The sequence below is a fragment of the Epithele typhae genome (assembly GCF_022376455.1).
Source record: "Epithele typhae strain CBS 203.58 chromosome Unknown BXZ73scaffold_18, whole genome shotgun sequence".
NCBI classification, from domain to species: Eukaryota; Fungi; Basidiomycota; class Agaricomycetes; order Polyporales; family Epitheliaceae; genus Epithele; species Epithele typhae.
In genome coordinates this window covers 390,859-409,054 of record NW_025954209.1, presented here as the reverse complement: position 1 = coordinate 409,054, position 18,196 = coordinate 390,859, and the positions used below count along the sequence as shown (strand labels likewise).

General features: G+C 57.4%; 4 protein-coding genes across 4 annotated transcripts; 2 read left to right on the top strand and 2 right to left on the bottom strand.

Annotated features, from left to right (window-relative positions):
• Window positions 1-4,391: 4,391 nt before the first annotated feature.
• Window positions 4,392-6,788, bottom strand: BXZ73DRAFT_45635 (Six-hairpin glycosidase; the record flags this gene model as incomplete). Its single annotated transcript, XM_048019546.1, has 8 exons — window positions 4,392-4,803; window positions 4,857-4,993; window positions 5,051-5,368; window positions 5,426-5,810; window positions 5,867-5,933; window positions 5,988-6,072; window positions 6,126-6,500; window positions 6,558-6,788. 8 exons carry the CDS (start codon window positions 6,786-6,788, stop codon window positions 4,392-4,394), a joined length of 2,010 nt encoding a protein of 669 aa, XP_047878826.1.
• Window positions 6,789-8,671: 1,883 nt separating this feature from the next.
• Window positions 8,672-9,539, top strand: BXZ73DRAFT_100594 (thioredoxin-like protein; the record flags this gene model as incomplete). The annotated part of the gene is made up of 4 exons (XM_048014624.1): window positions 8,672-8,704; window positions 8,759-8,878; window positions 8,926-9,429; window positions 9,489-9,539. 4 exons carry the CDS (start codon window positions 8,672-8,674, stop codon window positions 9,537-9,539), a joined length of 708 nt encoding a protein of 235 aa, XP_047878825.1.
• Window positions 9,540-12,379: 2,840 nt separating this feature from the next.
• On the top strand, window positions 12,380-14,281 carry BXZ73DRAFT_100593 (uncharacterized protein; the record flags this gene model as incomplete). Its single annotated transcript, XM_048014623.1, has 11 exons — window positions 12,380-12,464; window positions 12,560-12,726; window positions 12,777-12,784; window positions 12,846-12,907; window positions 12,978-13,075; window positions 13,127-13,173; window positions 13,232-13,396; window positions 13,459-13,501; window positions 13,563-13,571; window positions 13,650-13,690; window positions 13,741-14,281. The coding sequence occupies 11 exons, from the start codon at window positions 12,380-12,382 to the stop codon at window positions 14,279-14,281; spliced, it is 1,266 nt and encodes a 421-aa protein (XP_047878824.1).
• Window positions 14,282-14,899: 618 nt separating this feature from the next.
• BXZ73DRAFT_89542 (HET-domain-containing protein) lies at window positions 14,900-17,819 on the bottom strand (the record flags this gene model as incomplete). The annotated part of the gene is made up of 4 exons (XM_048025326.1): window positions 14,900-14,953; window positions 15,953-16,068; window positions 16,112-16,790; window positions 16,848-17,819. 4 exons carry the CDS (start codon window positions 17,817-17,819, stop codon window positions 14,900-14,902), a joined length of 1,821 nt encoding a protein of 606 aa, XP_047878823.1.
• Window positions 17,820-18,196: the final 377 nt, after the last annotated feature.

Genomic DNA, 18,196 nt, shown 5'->3' with positions numbered 1-18,196 from the left:
TACCTGTGCAACAGCAGCTGCTAGGCGGATGTCCATGTCAGCATCCGGAGCACGCGGAGTCAAAAACGAACTTCTTTGAAAAGCAAGCGCGGAAATGAGCGGTAAGTACTCGATGATTTAGTAAAGCACTCACAGGGAGCCCTGCATAGCAGACATGGTCGCGCCTAGCAAGGAACAGACCCAGCCTGAGCGGCGACGACCTAGACGAGACCGACTGTCCCAGCATCTAGTCAACGTGGGCTGACACGCACAGCGGGGCAGGACAGAACTGGTAGAATGCCCGGAACCTTAAGCCCGAGACTCAATTCAGTCCCAAGTGTGTCACGGTTGCATGTCACGGAAAGTATCGAGGAAATGATCAAAGACGGCGAGAAGCAAGTCGGCTGGCGGCTGGACAGGGGTGCAGACAGCGTTCCTGGTGTGGGGGTTTGGAGAACGGTGCATGTGGTGGAAAGCGAGATCAAAGTCGAGGTCCGACGAAGTCGCAATTGGCCAGTCGGAGGCACCGGTCCGAGGGAACACCGCGTGTCTCCCGGCGAGTCCCGAGTCCAGCTCAGCTCCCCTCCGTCGTCGTAGGTGCTCGCAGCCTTTGGTTTGCGCACTATCTTGCTCGGGTGGCCATAAAACAGATTGTTACAGTGCCATCTTGACTCATAACTGCGGATAATTTCTGCGATGCGTATGATGTACATCCACGAATAACTAGTACCGCAATGTATGTAGCACGCGTTCTCATCTGAACGATTTCTTTGCTGGCATCTCCCCATGAACGACACCCTGTCGATCGAGGGCGATACACGCAGACCGTGCAGACCAAATTCAGGGACGCAGGCTGCAGCGTGCGGGAGTTGTGCGACCCAGCCATCGGAGGCGCTATGTGCACGCCAAGTGTCAGGACTCGGTCCTGGGTTAGGGTCACTACTATAGGCACGAGTCTCCGGCATACGCTACGCTAGTCTTACTACCGCCATCGTCGCTACCCCTCGTGTTGTATCCCCGCTATACACGTGGATCTAACGCACCTGCGACGGCCTCAAGACTCACCCGAGGAACACCACCCCCGGATCCTTACACCAAGCGACCAAGCGGTGCCACCCTCAACCCTCTGTACGTAACAAATGATTACGCAAGGGAGAACGATGAATGCGTCTGCGCTAAATCTCGAGCCTGTGGTACGCGGGGCCAGCTGCGTAAATTTACCTCTGCTGGGTTCCAAGCATTGCAATCCTTCGATCCTTGCTTATCAGCGTACAATATTGCCCACTATGCCGCGTCGTTCCCTACTGTACATGAACACCCGAGTGTTGTGGTCAAAACTACACACCCCGAGATGACTTTGCACGACTAAGGCCTCCGATACGGGTTACTACGGTGGGACATCCCGACTATTGGGAGTCACCAGCCGGAGTGCCTCGAGCAAAGGAAGAAGGCTGCTGAGGCGGAGTTTGAGGGCATCGATGTCGCTGGCGCTGAGGCTCCCGAGATCTATGGTACGCGGGTCGATGATGGGGCTGGCAATGGCGTCGCGTAACCGTGCTGCGGGGGTCGAACCGGCGTTTGCAGTCGCTGCCACGTCACGAGGGAGGGTGGCGTTGGTGGAGAGGGACGAGGGCGTGGTGAGGATGGGCGAAGGAGTGTGGGAGACCCCGCACGCTCTATGGCATGCGAGCTGCACATCGAGAGCATCACCAGCACCAGCAAGCGTGGACTCTAAGGCCGCGGCGACGAGCGATCGTGAGGGGCCTTTCCGGCCGATCCAGACGTTAGCCTTGCGCTGCAGCTCGTCGAACGCTGCCCCGTGGAGCTCGATGTGGAGGACCCGGGTGTGCGCGTCGTAAGCGTCCCTCTTGAACGAGAGCAGGACCGTCCGTTCCGCGGCTCCAAACGAGCGAGGCCCTTCCTGCCAGTCGTCGATGTGTTCCGTTGCACAGTCGTGGGGCCGGTCCCAGGGGTCATCCCACGTCTTGGCCTCCGCTGCCACAGCCCACGCCCAGTGCACAGGCTGCTCGTCCGTGGCCCGCTTGCAGAGGCCCACTTTCACATCAATTCTATGGGCGGACTTCGGGTTTGAAAAGCTGAATTCCTGCCCGAATGACGTATCCTCGTCATTTGTCGATTTGAAGCTTTGGACACGGAACTGAAGCGAGGTAAGCGCGACCACGATCCAGCGCGGGACCCGGAATGGCGCCGAGGGATTGTCGTGAACCAGATGGAGGATATTGTGGGGGGCGTCATGAATGCCCCCCTCTCGGGCCAGGCCCGGATGTAGACGTCGCGCCAGACGGGCTTGATGACCGAGCCACAGAATTTGAGATTGTACAAGTCCCCACCGAGTTGGGCAATGCGGATTAGCGTACATTTTGCCGGGACCCGAACGCCCAGGATACGTAGAACACCGGTGTTCCCGAAGGACAGTGTTTTTCTTTTTCTGGACAAAGAATCATGCCGAGGTGTTGATTCAATGTCTCGACCAGAAGCACCATGATGGTTATCTCATCTACCTCGGCGATGGGAAAGCGACATTTCATGCCTCGACTAGTTAGCTCGAACGAGGGGGTTTCGAGGCTTCCGAAGGGCCCGGTTGGCTTTTTTGACATGTCCATCTTTCTCTCGTGCTGTCGAACTGTCATGAGTAAACTGTTTGCTGCATAGTAGACACAGGACACTCGGCTCACGGTTTTCGTCCACTGCCACGAGTTATACGGCTGGAGGACGTTTGTTGCCGGGAGCTTCGGGGTGTAATAGCAACTCGACACCGTGAAATCTCCAGGAGAGGACGCCAAGAGATACGTGTGGGGTGAAGTCCCGTAGGCGGACCTCCTCCTCTTCAGCGTCGTCAACGGGGGCGTATCGGAATTGGATTTGTACATGCCTCCCCATACAAAGAGTGTCGTGTCCAATGAAACCCGACTGAGCTCGACCTGGAGGCGGAAAAACGCTTGACGGCCCTCGCCGTATAACGTCGGCAAGTTGACGTTGAAAAGGCCAAAAAGGGAATACGCTTCGTCCTCGACCCGTGTCGTCTTCCGCTTCGCCGCCCAGGACATCTTCACCGCGATGGATGCATCGAAGAACGGTAAATCGCGGGTGAGATAGTGTTCGTCGATGCCCGTGATGTTCTCGAGGGTCTGCGCAAGCTGGTGCTTGTTCCCAATCGTCTTCCAATCCTTGGACACGAACAAGACGAACGCGGGTGCGAGGAGCTCTTGCAGCGTCCATCCCCGCGTGTGCCATCGCGCGAGCCGGAACTCCGAGTTCGTCGCCCGAGGGTCGTCGTCGGAGCTGACGTCGTCCAGGTACGCGTAACAGACCTCGCAGAGGACGTACCAGTTGAACATCGAGTTGATCGCCTCCGAGAGCTCCGTGCTGCTCGTCTTGTCGATGCAGCACGTGTCGATCCAGACCCACTTGTAGCCGTCGCGTTCGGCGGTGATGCAGCACATCCGAATCTTGTCGCAGACGACGTCGCGAGGGTTCGCGCCGGTATCCTTGCATCGTGTGATGATGGCCTGGAGATCCTGGAACGACTGCTCAGGGTAGGCGGGATCCTGGCTCCAGGTGTGGGGAGGGCCGCGTATCCTCCATAGACGGCACCTGGTTCGGAGAAGAAACGGAGCTCTGCACGTGCTGTGTCGAGGAGCCACATGAATAAGGCTGGATGGAAGTTGAGTGCGTGAATGAAGTACTAATGGGCGAAGGACGTACCACTGGGGACGCAGGACGCAGGTCGACGTTGTTAAGAAAAGGTAGGAAGCAGCGTAGTGAGAGACGCGAACTGTGCAGGCACGTTGAGATCGAACGGATCCATGACGGGCGACAATTGTGCATACCGAGGTAAGGTAGGAGTGGGGGATGAGGAGTCTTCCAGGGATCTGGAGGGAAATAGGATGAAAAAAGCGTCGTGAGGGTGGTGGTCAGTTGCGACGAAGGCGCTCGGTACCTGTGCAACAGCAGCTGCTAGGCGGATGTCCATGTCAGCATCCGGAGCACGCGGAGTCAAAAACGAATTTCTGGAAAGCAAGCGCGAAAATGAGCGGTAAGTTCTCGATGATTTAGTAAAGCACTCACAGAGAGCCCTGCATAGTAGACATGGTCGCGCCTAGCAATGAATAGACTCAGAGCGGCGACGATCTATACAAGATATCAATCCGCAGGCGATACTTCCATGGATCAAAATACGACTGCACACCCCACTGTCCCAGCATCTGGTCAACGTGGAGACACGTACAGCGGGGCATGACAGAACTTACAATAGAGTTTGAGCTGTACCGAATGGTGGAATACCCAGGGAAGCAAGCGAGATTAAAGTCGAGGTTGGAGCACACTAGACGAGCATCACGCAGAGGAGGAAACGATAAGTTGATTCGAGATGCCACGATAGACAGTGGACTTTACGAGGCAACAACGACATGTCTCCCGCCTGCCAGAGCCACTTTCCCATCGGCACCTACGTGCACAGGCGATCCGTCCACAGTCACTGCCCCACGCGCTCCCCTGCGGAGCACCTGCGTCGGGACGACGACCGCCCCGGACGTGCCATGCGGTACGTCTATCTCCAGAGTAAACTTGCCTTTCTTGCTCGCGGACCACTTCGCGCCAAACCAGCCGAGTGGCGTCGTGAAGCCGCCCTCCGCTGCGGAGAGGCCGGAAAGGTGTGGCGCGAGCCGCCACGTCGCGCCTTGCGGAGAGGTGACGGTAAGGCCGAGGACGTAGTACGTCAGCGCAGACGTCGGGCCAGAAGACCAGCCGTGCGCGTGAGACGTATAGGCGGGGTCGTAGTTGTAACCACGGTAGCTTCGGTACCTGGTATCGGAGAGCATGAGGGAAACAATCTTAACGAAAGACAGGACACGTACGAGAGCGAGCCGTTGGCGGTGAAACCTTCAAGGAGGGTCGACTGGACGCTGAGGTTGGTGTAGAGCATGTAACCCCATTCACGTCGAAGAAGATCCATTGCACGTTCGTCGTTGCCTGAGGCGAAATGCGCCTGGAGCTAGCGGCGGCGCGGTGAGCATGGGGCTCATCAAAGAAAACGGAAAGGGATCCGTACCTCAAGTCCGCTAATGAAAGGAGAGATAGTGTCCGGGAGCTCGGGTGCGACCGGCCCCAGGTCGTTCCAGTTCTTTGTCAGACCTTGACTGACAGATTGCGCTTGCGCCGTCGTCATCGTGAGGTTGTATAGGACAGCCATCGAGTTCGCGTCTTGAGGACACAAAATTGTTGTATCGTTGTCTCTGTACATTCCTTCACTAGGAAGCCAGAAGACGTCGTTGAAGCGCCGCTTCAGCGCTGTTGCGTTCGTTGACCAGGCTTCGGAGAGCGTAGCATCTTCCACGTGCGCCGCAAGATCTGAAGCGGTGACGAGGACCTGCAACCGTGTCAGGACTCAGAACGAAGTGTATATGCTGTGTGGGCGGGGACTTACTTGGTATAAGAGAGCATTCCCCTCCGCGTTGATCCCTCCGCCACCGAGCCGTGCCCAGTCACGGAGACCAGTGACATTCATCAGTCCATCCGGACCGACCTTGCCCTCGAGGAACCCGACAGCCTTGGTGTAATTGGCCCAAACCGTTTGGAGCCATTCGATGTCGCCGGAGTAGAGATAGTAGTTATGTGTTCCAATCAGAGTCCATGCGTGATACGTGTCGCTGCCGAGCTGGCTGAGAGGAGGCCCAGACTCGGGAAGTGCCCCAGTCCGGGGATTGATCGCGGCGAACATGGTTGATAACGCATTTCGGGTGGGGAGTAGATCGTTGGTCGATACGAATTGAGTAGGGACGGCGATTCCCATGTCTCCGGGCCATACAGCTCTATAAAACGTTGACTGAGACACATTTTGAAGCAGTACTGAAGGTTGGATACTGACCTGTCGCGTTTTGCGCCATCAACGATGATAGGACCTGCTACCCCTAGCGTCGCATTGTTCGCCCAACCTGACCCAATCTTCTTCAGCTCGTAGATCGCGCATATATATGGCTCAAACTCACCTGGAGACTTTACCGTTGGGATCTGTCGCCCAGTCTCAAGTGGCACAACATTTGTTTGTACTGTATATGCGCCAGCATACCACAACTACATGACGTTTTCAGCACGGATGTTCACGTCTGCATGACAGCAGCACATACCTTGGTAAGGAAGTCCCCGTCCTCGTACACCGGATCGTGCGCGTAGAAGTATCCACTATAGTCCCGTAGATTCGCGATGTGCGGCGCAAAGGAAATCGCACATGTCACGTTTGAGATGGTGACGGGGTCGTCCGAGGTTGAAACGATTGTGAGGTAGCGGAAACCGCCACGAAGGAACTTGGCAGGCTGGGTCCAGAAACCGTGAGGCAGAGGCGCAGGGACGTTCAGAACTCCGTCGTACGACATGTTCGGCGTAGGATAAGTGGAGTCGTCTGAAGTGAGGGGGCTGATGAACATGGGCGACTCCGTGAACGACAGGGCGATGGACGACGCGTCCGTCGTATTGCCAAAGTTCAACGAGATAAGTCCGCCGACCTTCAACAGAGAAGTTGGTGAGCATATGAGTGGGAGAACAGGGACTCTACGACGCACCTCGATACCGAAATCAAGCGCAACCCATGAACCGCTCCCCACCAGAGTCGCACTACCCTTCGATGCCAGGTTCCGCGCACTCCGCACCTCTCCGTAGACCTCCTTGACCGCGACCGGACCGACCGTCCTGCTCTTCGGCGCGTAGTTGAACGCGTCCCAAGGGCCTGCGGGCGCCGACGCCTGGGCGACGGCGAGCGCGCTGACTAGGAGGATCCAGGCTCGAGAAGCCATTCCTTCGCTTCGCTTGCACACTTGCGCTCCCCGTCTTTTATGGTTGCCCTGAAGCCCCAAGGCACGTCACCCTCCGCTTGCGTTGGCGGACATCACGGGGCGAGCGGGCGGGCCGTCGTCGAGCATGACCCGGTCTGGTGGCCGCGAAAGGGGGAAGTGAATGGATGGTGATCACCTCGTGGACCATCGCGCACTGGACGCGCTCCTCGGAGGAATGTGTGGTCATGCGGGGAGAACGCGCGGGTTTAAAACGCGTCGGTCCGGTGAGCCAGGTGACCATGACCCGACAGCGGCACGAAGACGTCTTGTGTTGCATCGAAGGGAGAGGTCGCATACCGGAGGTGAGTGAGAGACGACATTAGAGGGTAGGAAGAACGAGAATGTGAGCGTCCAGGTGGAGGAGACGGAGATAGGTCGTGCACGGCTCTCTGACGTCTGGCGTTTGCCGACGCCATGGCCTGCTGGAGCGCCCAGGGTGAGACTCGCGCGGCTACGCAGGTGGCCAAGTACTCACTCGAATCTGGTTCCCAGTCACATGAGTGAGACAAACGCGAGTGTCTGGTGTTTTTTGCGCGTGCTGACCGGTTGCGCATCAAAGGGCTGGAAAACGAACCCCGTGGGCAGTTTCCGTGCTCAATCAATCAAGTGCAGCATTTTCCTTCGGCTCGAGTCTCCGGACATTGTGCCAATGTTCGCGCGCGGAGGGACTCCTGGAAAGGTGGATATGTGGTGCTATGACGAAGAGGAGGAGTAATTTACGAAAGGTACATTCTGGTTTTTACGCAACCTCTGGCGATACCGAACAGATCCTAGATTCCACACTCCTGGATGTCTGGGCTCTGGAGCAGCTGCGCGCCCTCCTTCCACAACTCCTCAACCTCAGAAGACTGTTCTTCCTGAATTTTCTCTGGCTCAACACCACCGATCACTCTTACCACCTCATTTAAAAGTAAGTTTGCATGTTATTCAGGCGATTCGACTCTCGTCTTCATATAGAGCCTGTAGGAGTACATGGCGAACACGTAGTTGACTAGATGGTAAAACAGACCGAACAGCTCTTACGCGAGCTCTACCCGGACGATGAGAAAGCATGTCCAAGATTGGGAATCACGGCGACGGCGGTAAGGTCTGCCCTGCCCCCACTTTCAACGTCGTACTCTGAGCCAACCCTATCTTTGTAGACCCTGACAATATTAGGCGATCCTGGAACATCACTGAGTCAAGCATTTCGAAAAGAGGGAGCACCTGTTGTACTTCCGCTCATAATCCTGCTCCGTGGCATATTCGGCTCAATCGGACGAACTTTCGGGCGACTCACTCATTACGGCTATAGAGGAGATCATTCAACAGAGAAGATATCGTCTCTCTCCTCTACAAGCGAAAGATTTCTTCGCGCATTCTCTCGAGGGCCTTTGGTATCTGTAAACGTACGTCTCTCATTGCTTCAAACAGATCTCTAAGTTCACATTCATGGGATAGCTATGACCGCACTATCGGCTGGATTGCTCTAGCCAGCACCAGCAAGCTCTCCACGCACAACGGTCTGCCGATTCACATCGCCGCGGCATCAAAGCAGCGGTCCCCCGTCAGCTTTGTACGCGCGCTTCCTTATTTCTTCTGTTCGCTTTCTCTGTGACAAGGCGTCCCAGCCGAGGAGACGGCAGTAGGGCGGCCAGCTCTCATATATGTACGCACCTCGGGTCCCGGGCCATTCGATTCCCTCTTTCCCCCCGACTCGTTATTACCGTTCGCCCGTCCGCCAAACTCGGTCTGCTCGACCGTCCGACCGCCGCCAGCCGATAGCCACCCGTAGACCGACGTCCCACCGACTCTACTCTTCGTCAACTAGCTTATCTCTTTATCTCGCGACGATCGCTTGCGACATGCCTGAGCAAATCACCCTCTACGGCCACCCGGTAACTTCTTAACGCTCTTCCCGTTGGTTCAACACGGGCTCATGTGTCTCGCAGTACTCTCCCTACTTCCACCGCGTCGCCATCGTGCTGGAAGCGACCGGGGCCAAGCACCAGTGCTACACTGTCGACCTCGTGGACAGGTCGGTCTGGGGCAGCATCTCGCCCACGGGCAAGGTAGTCAACCTCCTCACGGTCCACTGTCGTCTTCTCACCACCCCCAGATTCCTTTCATCACCTACGGCGGCCCCGAGGTCCCTCCCGACCAGCCCTCGCCCGAATCCGAAAAGATCCCCGAGTCGCTCATCATCGCGACGCTCATCGCCGAGGAGCACCCCTCCGCAGGCCTCATCCCCGCCGATCCGGTCGCGCGCGCGCGCATGCGCCTCTTCATCAACGAGTGGGAGTCCTCGGGGTCGGCCGCGCTCCGCGCCGCGCTCATGGGCACCGGCCCCGTCGACGCGATCCTCGACGTCTACGCGCGCCTGCAGGCGCGCCTGGGGGCGAGCACGAAGTTCGCGGTCGGGGACGCGCTCACGCTCGCGGACGTCGCGGTAGCGCCGTACCTGCCCCGGAACGAGTACCTGATGCGGCACGAGATCGGCAAGTACCCGTTGGGCGACGGGAAGAAGTTCCTCGACCGCCTGGCGGGGCCCGAGTTCGCGCGGTTCCGCGAGTATGCGGAGGCGGTCAAGGCGCACCCGAGCGTCGAGAAGACGTATGATGAGGTCTGTGGTCCGCTTCTGCGCAGGGTGATAGTGCTGATTGTGTACGGCGCGGTTTGTAGGCCGTTTACGCGGATATGATGGGGAGCAACCCGTACTTCAAGCGCGATTGAAGGAGCAGGATATGTGTGGCGGCGGCGGAGTTGAGCTACCGGTGGACAAGAAGTATGATGGACGGCCGGAGTCGAGCCCTTCGAGGGCTTCCAGGTCGTTCGCAAATAAGGGGGGCCTCCTCTTGTACAACTTCAGCATTGTTGTCTTTATTGCCTGGAGGATGTGAAGACGAGGGCTCTTCAATGTCATGGTCTGGAGCGTGTTCACCGCCAGGAGAGCTTGAGTACGGGTGAGGGGTAAGATTGAGAGGGGCTTCGCTATGTAGCGCGTGCCGTGCAGTGCTGTCGAGCTGCGCGACTGCCACACGACGGGCAATGCAGGCAGCCTGCCTGGAGGAAATGCGGACGAAAATTGGTAGAAAGCATGCCTTTCGTCCAGCTGGGCGCCTGTGTTTCTGATAGATCGATTGTTTAACTGTCAGCCGCATTTCGTCCCGGTCGAAAGGTAAACTGTCCGTACGTCTTTGTCTTTTGCGCGACGTTGTGCAGACCGAGGTCACGCGAGTCGTGAGCTGCGTGAGGCGGGGACGCGCACGTGCGCTGTGCAATGCATGACGCGCACGCATCCCGTTTGTGTGTTGTGTATTGTGTGAACTGGGGACGCGCGAGTCATGAGCTGCGTAAGGTGGAGACGCGTGTCGTGCATCACGCAGCATCAGGACGCGCGGACAGTTTAACTTTCAACCGACACGAAATGTGCACAAACAGTTAAACAATGACCCTATCAGATGCATAGGCGCCCACCCGTACGAAAGGTATGCTTTCTACCAATTTTCATCCACACTTCCTCCAGCCTGCATTGCCCGTCGTGCCAAGAACTGCTTGCGCGACATCGCCGCCAAGGCTTTCGATCAACAAACTCACGACGGTCGCGAGATCGAAGAATCCGTGCTGGCATCGTCGTGTGGGACAAACTGAAGGGGAAGGTGGTGGCGCGTGGTGGAACTGTGCCGAAATCCGCTGGAATGTGCTCGCGTTCAGCTTTGCGTGCTGACAGACGCAACGATTTGGGATCTGGAGACATGGACGCGCGACGTCCAGAGTCAAGTTGATAGACGCCGGTCTCACAGAGCCCATCGCGACGCCGCACGTGCCTGCTGAACGTTGAACCGTATCCTCCTCCCCCACAAATGCCCCAAGCACTCATGCTCGCTCCCGACGTATGGAACCCTGGAGACAGTGGGTGCCTCCTCATCGCACACTCTCAGCACCTCGCTCACCGCACTCGAATTTCTCTCAACTTCCCTCTCGCAGAACGCTGGAGTGACGCGCGCTGTTTTCCCAGCGGCCAGCGGCCAGGATGGTGCGCGTCGCGCCCCCGCATCTCCCGCCACGCCGTCTGTCCAGGCCTCCAGTTCCACTGTCTCGCAACCCTTCACCCCCCAAGTTTGACTACGTGGTCACCACGTTACATGGTCCGGCCTCTGTTTCAACCCTCTGACGCTTTTGGTCCCCGTCGTTCAGACCGCACCTTTCTGAACGCCACTACGGCGCAACAGTAGGGGCACACAGTAATGAGCCTCAGTACCATGCTCGAGTGAGTAGCTCTCAATCCATGTTTTGTTTGTGTGCCGAGTGGTAATTGCCGACGACTTCACATTGTATAGCCTCGTGTACTACCGTCGCCAGTCTGGTAAGTCCTAGATCCCATATATGCATAATCTCCTGGTTCCAGCAAGATCAGGACAAGTCTAGTTTCTGTCACTGGACGCTACTGCGTCTCTTTTCCGCGTGGAAGAAGCCGCATGCCATGAGTGTCAATTTCTCGTTTTCGAGTAAAGTCAAATGAGTCGATATCCGATGTCTCCAGGGTCCCGGTCCTCACGGTCCTTCCCTCCACCGTTGTACAGGCGCATAGCGTGTAGATTGGCTACTAGTGCACCCCACGAGGATGTTTGTGATGCGCGGACAATTGGTCACAAAGTAAGGCCACCGCGGGGCGGAGTTGTGAGAGACCGGTCTCTCACAGCCGACCGTTTGCAGGTCAAGATCTCCCTCCACGCCACACATGGTGCGCGCACGGGCGCGACATTGCCCTCCACCGACTTCCCATCCGACCCGCAGACATCGTGGCCGTGCGCGTGGCGCAGCTTGAGTTGAAGATGTGTTCTATGCGCAGGAAACGTCGTTCGATAGAGCACCGCGCGCGCACATCGCCGGAACGTGCTGTGAGCGAGGGAGGCAGGGCATTTGTTGGGGCGGCGGCGTAGAGGCCGCGCTCACGCATCCCGCGGCGGCGGCGGCGGTGGATTCTGCATCGCGGGAAGGGCTGTACCAGTGCCGCAGGACGCACGGAGAAAGTGACTCTCCAGTTCAAACTCACTCCCGCAACAGTCTTCTCTGACCGCTCTCTGGCCGCTACGGTTTCAAAACAAACCCAGATGCACAACTCAAGACCACCTGCCTCTCCTCTATGATTCTTTCATTCAGTCACGGAGCGACCTGGCGCTGACCGCCGACCGAGGCAGGTGAACGTGTGGGTGGCGCGGCGCCACAAAGCGTTTCCATAGATGCCGGGAGAAGTTTAGGTTCACGACGACCGCCTCCATCGTGCTCCCCGATCGCTGACCAGGCAGGCAGCCTCTCGTCCAGACGCACGTCCCCTTCGAAAATGACGCATCCAAGCTAAACTCCGCTCCACCGACCTCCATCGCCATCTTCTGGTGAATGTTCGAACTGGTCTCACTGCCTCCGTCCCCTCACAAGGTTTAAGTTATCAGCCAAGTATCCCCGCCATAGTGTCCCGGCGACTTGATAGCTTCGCGGCAGGCCCTAGGCACGCTACAGGCTTTTAAAAAGCCACCCACTCCTCCATCCCCCATGCTATCGTCTTCCTCGCCATGCTCTCAGTCCCTGCCGCGCAGCAACAGTATGAGCGTTTCCACTCATTATTTCACCCGACTGACATCGTCTCTGCTTTCTCCAGTTCGCAATTCAATGGTCCAGCATAGGTAGGCTATTCCTTTTAAACGGACTCTCATATCATCGAAAGTTCACTGTTCGCTGTGGCCATACTATAGCTCTGCTGTATTACGATTACGCTCTCGTGTTACCCACCGAGATCAAGTATCTCTGGAAACGCAAGGAGCTATTCAAAGTCTCCACACTCGTGTACGCCTTGTGCCGCTACGCGCTGGCCGCGAACGTCATCTTTCTGCTCAACATTGCCGGTAAACTCGGAAGCCAGGTGAGCATGTCGTCGATCGCGCCATCCTCGATTATGATGCCTAACATCAGTCAATCTAGTACGTACTGCCGCTTTGTAGGGCAAAGGGCACGGACATAGATCTGAACGATGTCTCGTAGCTGCGATACCTGGTACAAGGTCCTCGGAGTCATCAGCGTTCTCGGGAGAGCGGCGGTTATCTGTGAGTGTACTTGAGCTTCATCCTTACTTCCCTTGGCTCTGTGCTTCTGTCTTACCAACTCGACGACCAGTCACATTCTTGATGCGCACATACGCCGTTTGGAACCAGAACAAGGTCATACTCATAGGCCTTGGCTCCATCGGCCTTGCATGCGTCGTACTGGACTGCGTGCGTGTTCATTTAGTTTCAAAACTCACGGTTACTGATGGGGGTTTGCAGATGCACGTTCCCGGCCTGAGATGCCACGGCTCATCGAGCATACAGATGTGAGTCGGAGATCTCCAATTTTGTTCGTGACCTCATCGACGTGCGACTCTTCTCCAGCGTAAACACACTCCTGTCCATCCTGGTGTGCGTCTTCGAGGCGACGGCAACCATCTTGACGTTCGTGCGCAGCATCCAGGCACTTCGTTTTGGCGGAGGCGCGATCGCGCTCAAGAGGCACACGCTCGACTACCTCATCGTCGAGCAGGGTGTGCTGTACTTCGGGTGCGTCGCCTTGCTCCCAGGCCGTTCAGAAAGTACGCTGATCCTCCCGGCGCTCCTGCTAGGCTCGTTTCCGTCTTCACCGTCGGGGCCACCGTGCTGAACTTTGTGAGTGCATCCAACGCGCGCGTGCTCCACACCGCTGATCGTCGTGCCACGCCCGTCCCAGAAAGCCGCCGTACGTCTCCCCGAGCACCGCCGCGTTTGACTAACCATGAGCTGATGCCGACTTGTCCACCTGTCCACTCGTCCACAGGGCGGCTTCACGCAGCGCCTCCTGAACGCAATCACCCTCCCGTGCGCACGCCCTGACGCGTGGTGTGACGTCATCGCTGATCGCCCTCCAGGCTCTCGGGCATGCTCACCGCGCGCTTCATCCTCCGCCTCCGCGCGTACTCGCAGGACCCGCAGCGGCTCGGCGGCGGCTCGATGCGCACGAACCTGTCGTCCTTCGCCGCGACGACGGCCCCCGCCGCCGACGGAGGGGGGCGGGGCTGGCACGCGAGCCTCGCGGACGAGTTCGGCGAGGACCCGCTCGGGCTCGTCTTCCGCGCGGTGGAGTCGCGGACGACGGACGGCGGCGAACACGGCGACGACGACGTGGAGGCCGGGCGCGCGCTCGAAGGAGGGGAGGGGGAGGGAGAGAAGCAGCAGCGGGACCGGCGCGCCGTGAGGGAGCTGTTGGGGCAGACGCGGATGGGCCTGGAGCGCGACGCCGGCGGAGAAGAGTTTTGGGACGAGAAGAGGGGCTTAGGGACGACGACGGTGTTCTCGGCGGAGACGGGGACGTACGTCGGTCGGTCGAGCGTCGGGGATGGTTCCGAGGGCGGTGGTGGGCATGCTGATACGCAAGAGGGACTCGCGGGTTCGAGTTCGGGCCGGGACTAGCCTCAGGCTGGCAAATCAGCATAACGGATAGGTCACGATAAGGAGGTTGTGTACGTGTAACATATCTCTGTCATTCTTTGATAGATCGAGAGGCGGTGCCATAAGGCAGGGTGCCATAAGAGTGAACTGTGGAGAGAACGACGATATTCAGTTGAGACACGCCTCGGTCTGGAGCTCATAGATGACGGTCGGTGTCGTCGGATGTGTATACCAATGCTATCAAGTGGTAGCAGTACTACAGTGTCCCACGGGTCCTTGGGACAGACCTCGGATCCCCCTGATATACACTCCCAATAATCTTGAAGAAATGGCACTTCAGTGCGCACTGATGTTCCATGTAGCTAGAGTAACAATTCCAGCTGATCCCAGAGCTAATTGAGACCATGAAAATATGTTTTCGCATTTCCGAGAGTGTGAGCAAACTCAGAGGACATGTCGTTGGGAGAGTGGAACTTTCTTGAGGCTCGGAGATTGATTTAATGACTTCCGTTAATGTTAGCTCTCTCCCTGCGGGGTTTCAAGCGATCACACGGCTGGGCTAGTGATGCCGGACATGTCCCAGGTTTCCAGCGTTTCTGGCGTCTTTTTGGGCGACATAACGCGTACCACGTGACACTCTCACACGACGCGTCGTCCTGTCTGGCCCCTCCGTGTCCTGCATGGAAACCTTACCTGATAAGTACGAGGGGGAGGCTGTGGTACGGATACGGGATGAAGGTAACAGTGGGGACGAGGAGGACGATGAGGAGGATGGCATTGAGCACCACGGCCGCGACGGCTCATCGGAAGCGCCAATGCGCGTCGTGGGAGATCCATGATCTATTGCCCGATATGGGCCGTCCCAAGGAGGGGTGGGTTTGAACTTTCGGGCCATATGTCATTTCTTGTCGCACTCGTCTCTTGTACTTCAGATCCCCCTGAAAATATCCATGTATGTAGCTACTATGTGAGACTGTGTAGATATGAAAAATAAGCGACCGCTGATACAAAATCGCAGAGATATCAGCGGGACTGTTTTTGGTGTCCCAAGGACCCGTGGGACACTGTACGGTCGAAGTCCGGGGTCACCGACTGAGGTGAAGATCGCCTCTTTGACATAAGAGGCGAAGGAAGCCGCCCACTGCAGACCAAAGTAAAATTTGCAATTCGTTCAATGTATACAGCACGATATGACCCCCCGTCACACCTGCGTGCGTCGTCGTCCTCCCACCAATCAATCGTGCCCACGCCCACTAACCACAGGTGACAAACCGCTTGATCGAGTGTACCATCTTCTTCCATTCGCGCTTCAAGGCGGATAGCAGAGTGTGGTCCGTCGAAGGTCGAATTAATTCGACCAAGGCAAACAATTCGATCATATGGAGTTTGAGCGCATCGATATCGCTTTGGCTGAAGCCTCCACGCTGAAGCCTACGAGGGTTGATACGGAGGCCCACAAATGGCGTCGCGCGACTGGTCTGCAGGAGATCCAAGGTCCACCCCCGATGCAGTAACGTGAGAAGGAATTTCGGTGAGCGGAGCGCCAGTGGCATGGGGAACGGCGGGCTGTCGGAGGCTGGTCTGCTCGTTGATGGCACCACCTGCCCCTGCGCGCGGGGGACCGACGACCTCGTCCGCAGAGGCCGCGGCGAGCAATTTCGATCGTGAGGGGTCTTCCCGGCCGAGCCAGACGTTGGCTGTGCGCTGCAGCTCGTCGTACACCGGCCCATGGAGCTCGATGTGGAGGACGCGGGTGTGCGCGTCGTAGGCATCCCTCTTGAACGAGAGCAGGATCGTCCGCTCCGTGTCTCCAAACGAGCGAGGCCCAGTCGTCGACATGTTCCGTCGCACAGTCGTGGGGCCGGTCCCAGGGGTAATACCATGCCTTGGGCTCGGCCACCACCGCCACCGCCCACGCCCAGTGCACCGGCTGCTTGTCGGTGGCCCGCTTGCAGAGGCCCACCTTCACGTGAATTCTATGGGCGATAGTGAAGGTTGAAAAGCTGAATGTCTGCTCGAACGACACAGCTTCATCGGTGGTCGATATAGAGCTTTGGACGTGGAGCTGAAGCGAGATAAACCCGACCACGATCCAGCGTGGGACCCGGAACGGCGCCGAGGGATTGTCGCGAACCAGACGGAGGATACTGTGCGGGGCGTCCATGAGGTCCTCGCTCTCAGGCCAGGCCCGGATGTAGATGTCGCGCCAGACGGGCTTGATGATCGAGCCACGGAATTTGAGGTTGTACAAGTCCCCGCCGAGTTGAGCAAGGCGTATTAGGCTATATACTGCCGCAGAATCAGCCTTGAACCCCCAGGATACATTGAAAACCTCCTCTTCTCCCGGATGAAGAATTATGCCGAGGTGTTGATCCAAGGTCTCAACCAGAAGCACCATGATGGTTATCTCATCTACCTCGGCGATGGGAAAGCGACATTTCATGCCTCGACTCGTTAGCTCGAACGAGGGTGTTTCGAGGCTTCCGAAGGGCCCGGTTGGCCTTTTTGACACGTCCAAATGTTTCTCGTGCTGTCGAACTATCATGAGCAAACCGATTGCCTCACAGACACAGGACACGCAGCTCACCTCTTCCGTCCACTGCCATGAGTTATACGGCTGCAGTACAGCTGTTGCCGGGAGCTTCGGAGTGTAGTAGTACTTCGAGCCCTCGAACTCTTCAGGAGAGGACGCCAAGAGATACGTGTCAGGTGAAATCCTGTGGGCGGGCCTCATCATCTCCAGCGTCGCCGACGAGAGCATATCGGTGTTGGATTTGTGCATGCCTCCCCATACAAAGAGTGTCGTGTCCAATGAAACCCGACTAAGCTCGACCTGGAGGCGGAAAAACGCTTGACGGCCCTCGCCGTACAACGTCGGGAGGTTGACGTTGAAAAGGCCGAAAAGGGAGTACGCTTCGTCCTCGACCCGCGTCGTCTTCCGCTTCGCTGCCCAGGACATCTTCATCGCGATCGGTGCGTTCAAGAACGATACATCGCGGGTGAGATAGTGTTCGTCGATGCCCGTGATGTTCGCGAGGGTCTGCGCAAGCTGGTGCTTGTTTCCGATCATCTTCCAATCCTTGGACATGAACAAGACGAACGCGGGTGCGAGGAGCTCTTGCAGTGTCCATCCCCGCCAGTGCCATCGCGCGAGCCGGAACTCCGAGTTTGTCGCTCGGGGGTCGTCGTCGGAGCTGACGTCGTCCAGGTACGCGTAACAGACCTCGCAGAGGACGTACCAGTTGAACATCGAGTTGATCGCCTCCGAGAGCTCCGTGCTACTCTCCTTGTTGATGCAGCACGTGTCTATCCAAACCCACTTGTAGCCGTCGCGTTCGGCGGTGATGCAGCACATCCGGATCTTGTCGCAGACGACGTCGCGAGGGTTCGCGTCGGTCTCCTTGCATCGGGCGATGATGGCCTGGAGGTCCTGGAACGACTGCTCGGGATGGGCAGGATCTTGGCTCCAGGTGTGGGAAAGGGCTGCGTATCCTCCATAGACGGCACCTGGTTCAAAGAAGTAATGGAGCTCTGCGCGTGCTGTTTTGAGGAGCCACATGGAGAAGCCTGCCACGACGGTGAGCATCTCACTCCCATGAACAAAGATCGAACGCATACGCCTCAGGAGTGGTGATTTCGTTGCTCGGCGATATGTCCACAATTGGAGTGCGAATGGAGTGGAGCCTAAGAGCATGTTCAGTTAGAGAATGTGAAGAATCGAGCAGTGGACGAAGAGAGCCGTAGAGGCGAAAGGACGCCGGATGACGGACAGGGTGTCGGATAGGACGACGATGGTGGATAGGATGATAGATTGGATATCGATCTAGGACGATACGGCGGCATAGTACTGTACAATGCGTGGGAACGTAGTATACATGACTAAGCATACTGGTAGTGCCTCGGATGAGGGCGTACACCGGGACACTAGGAACCAAC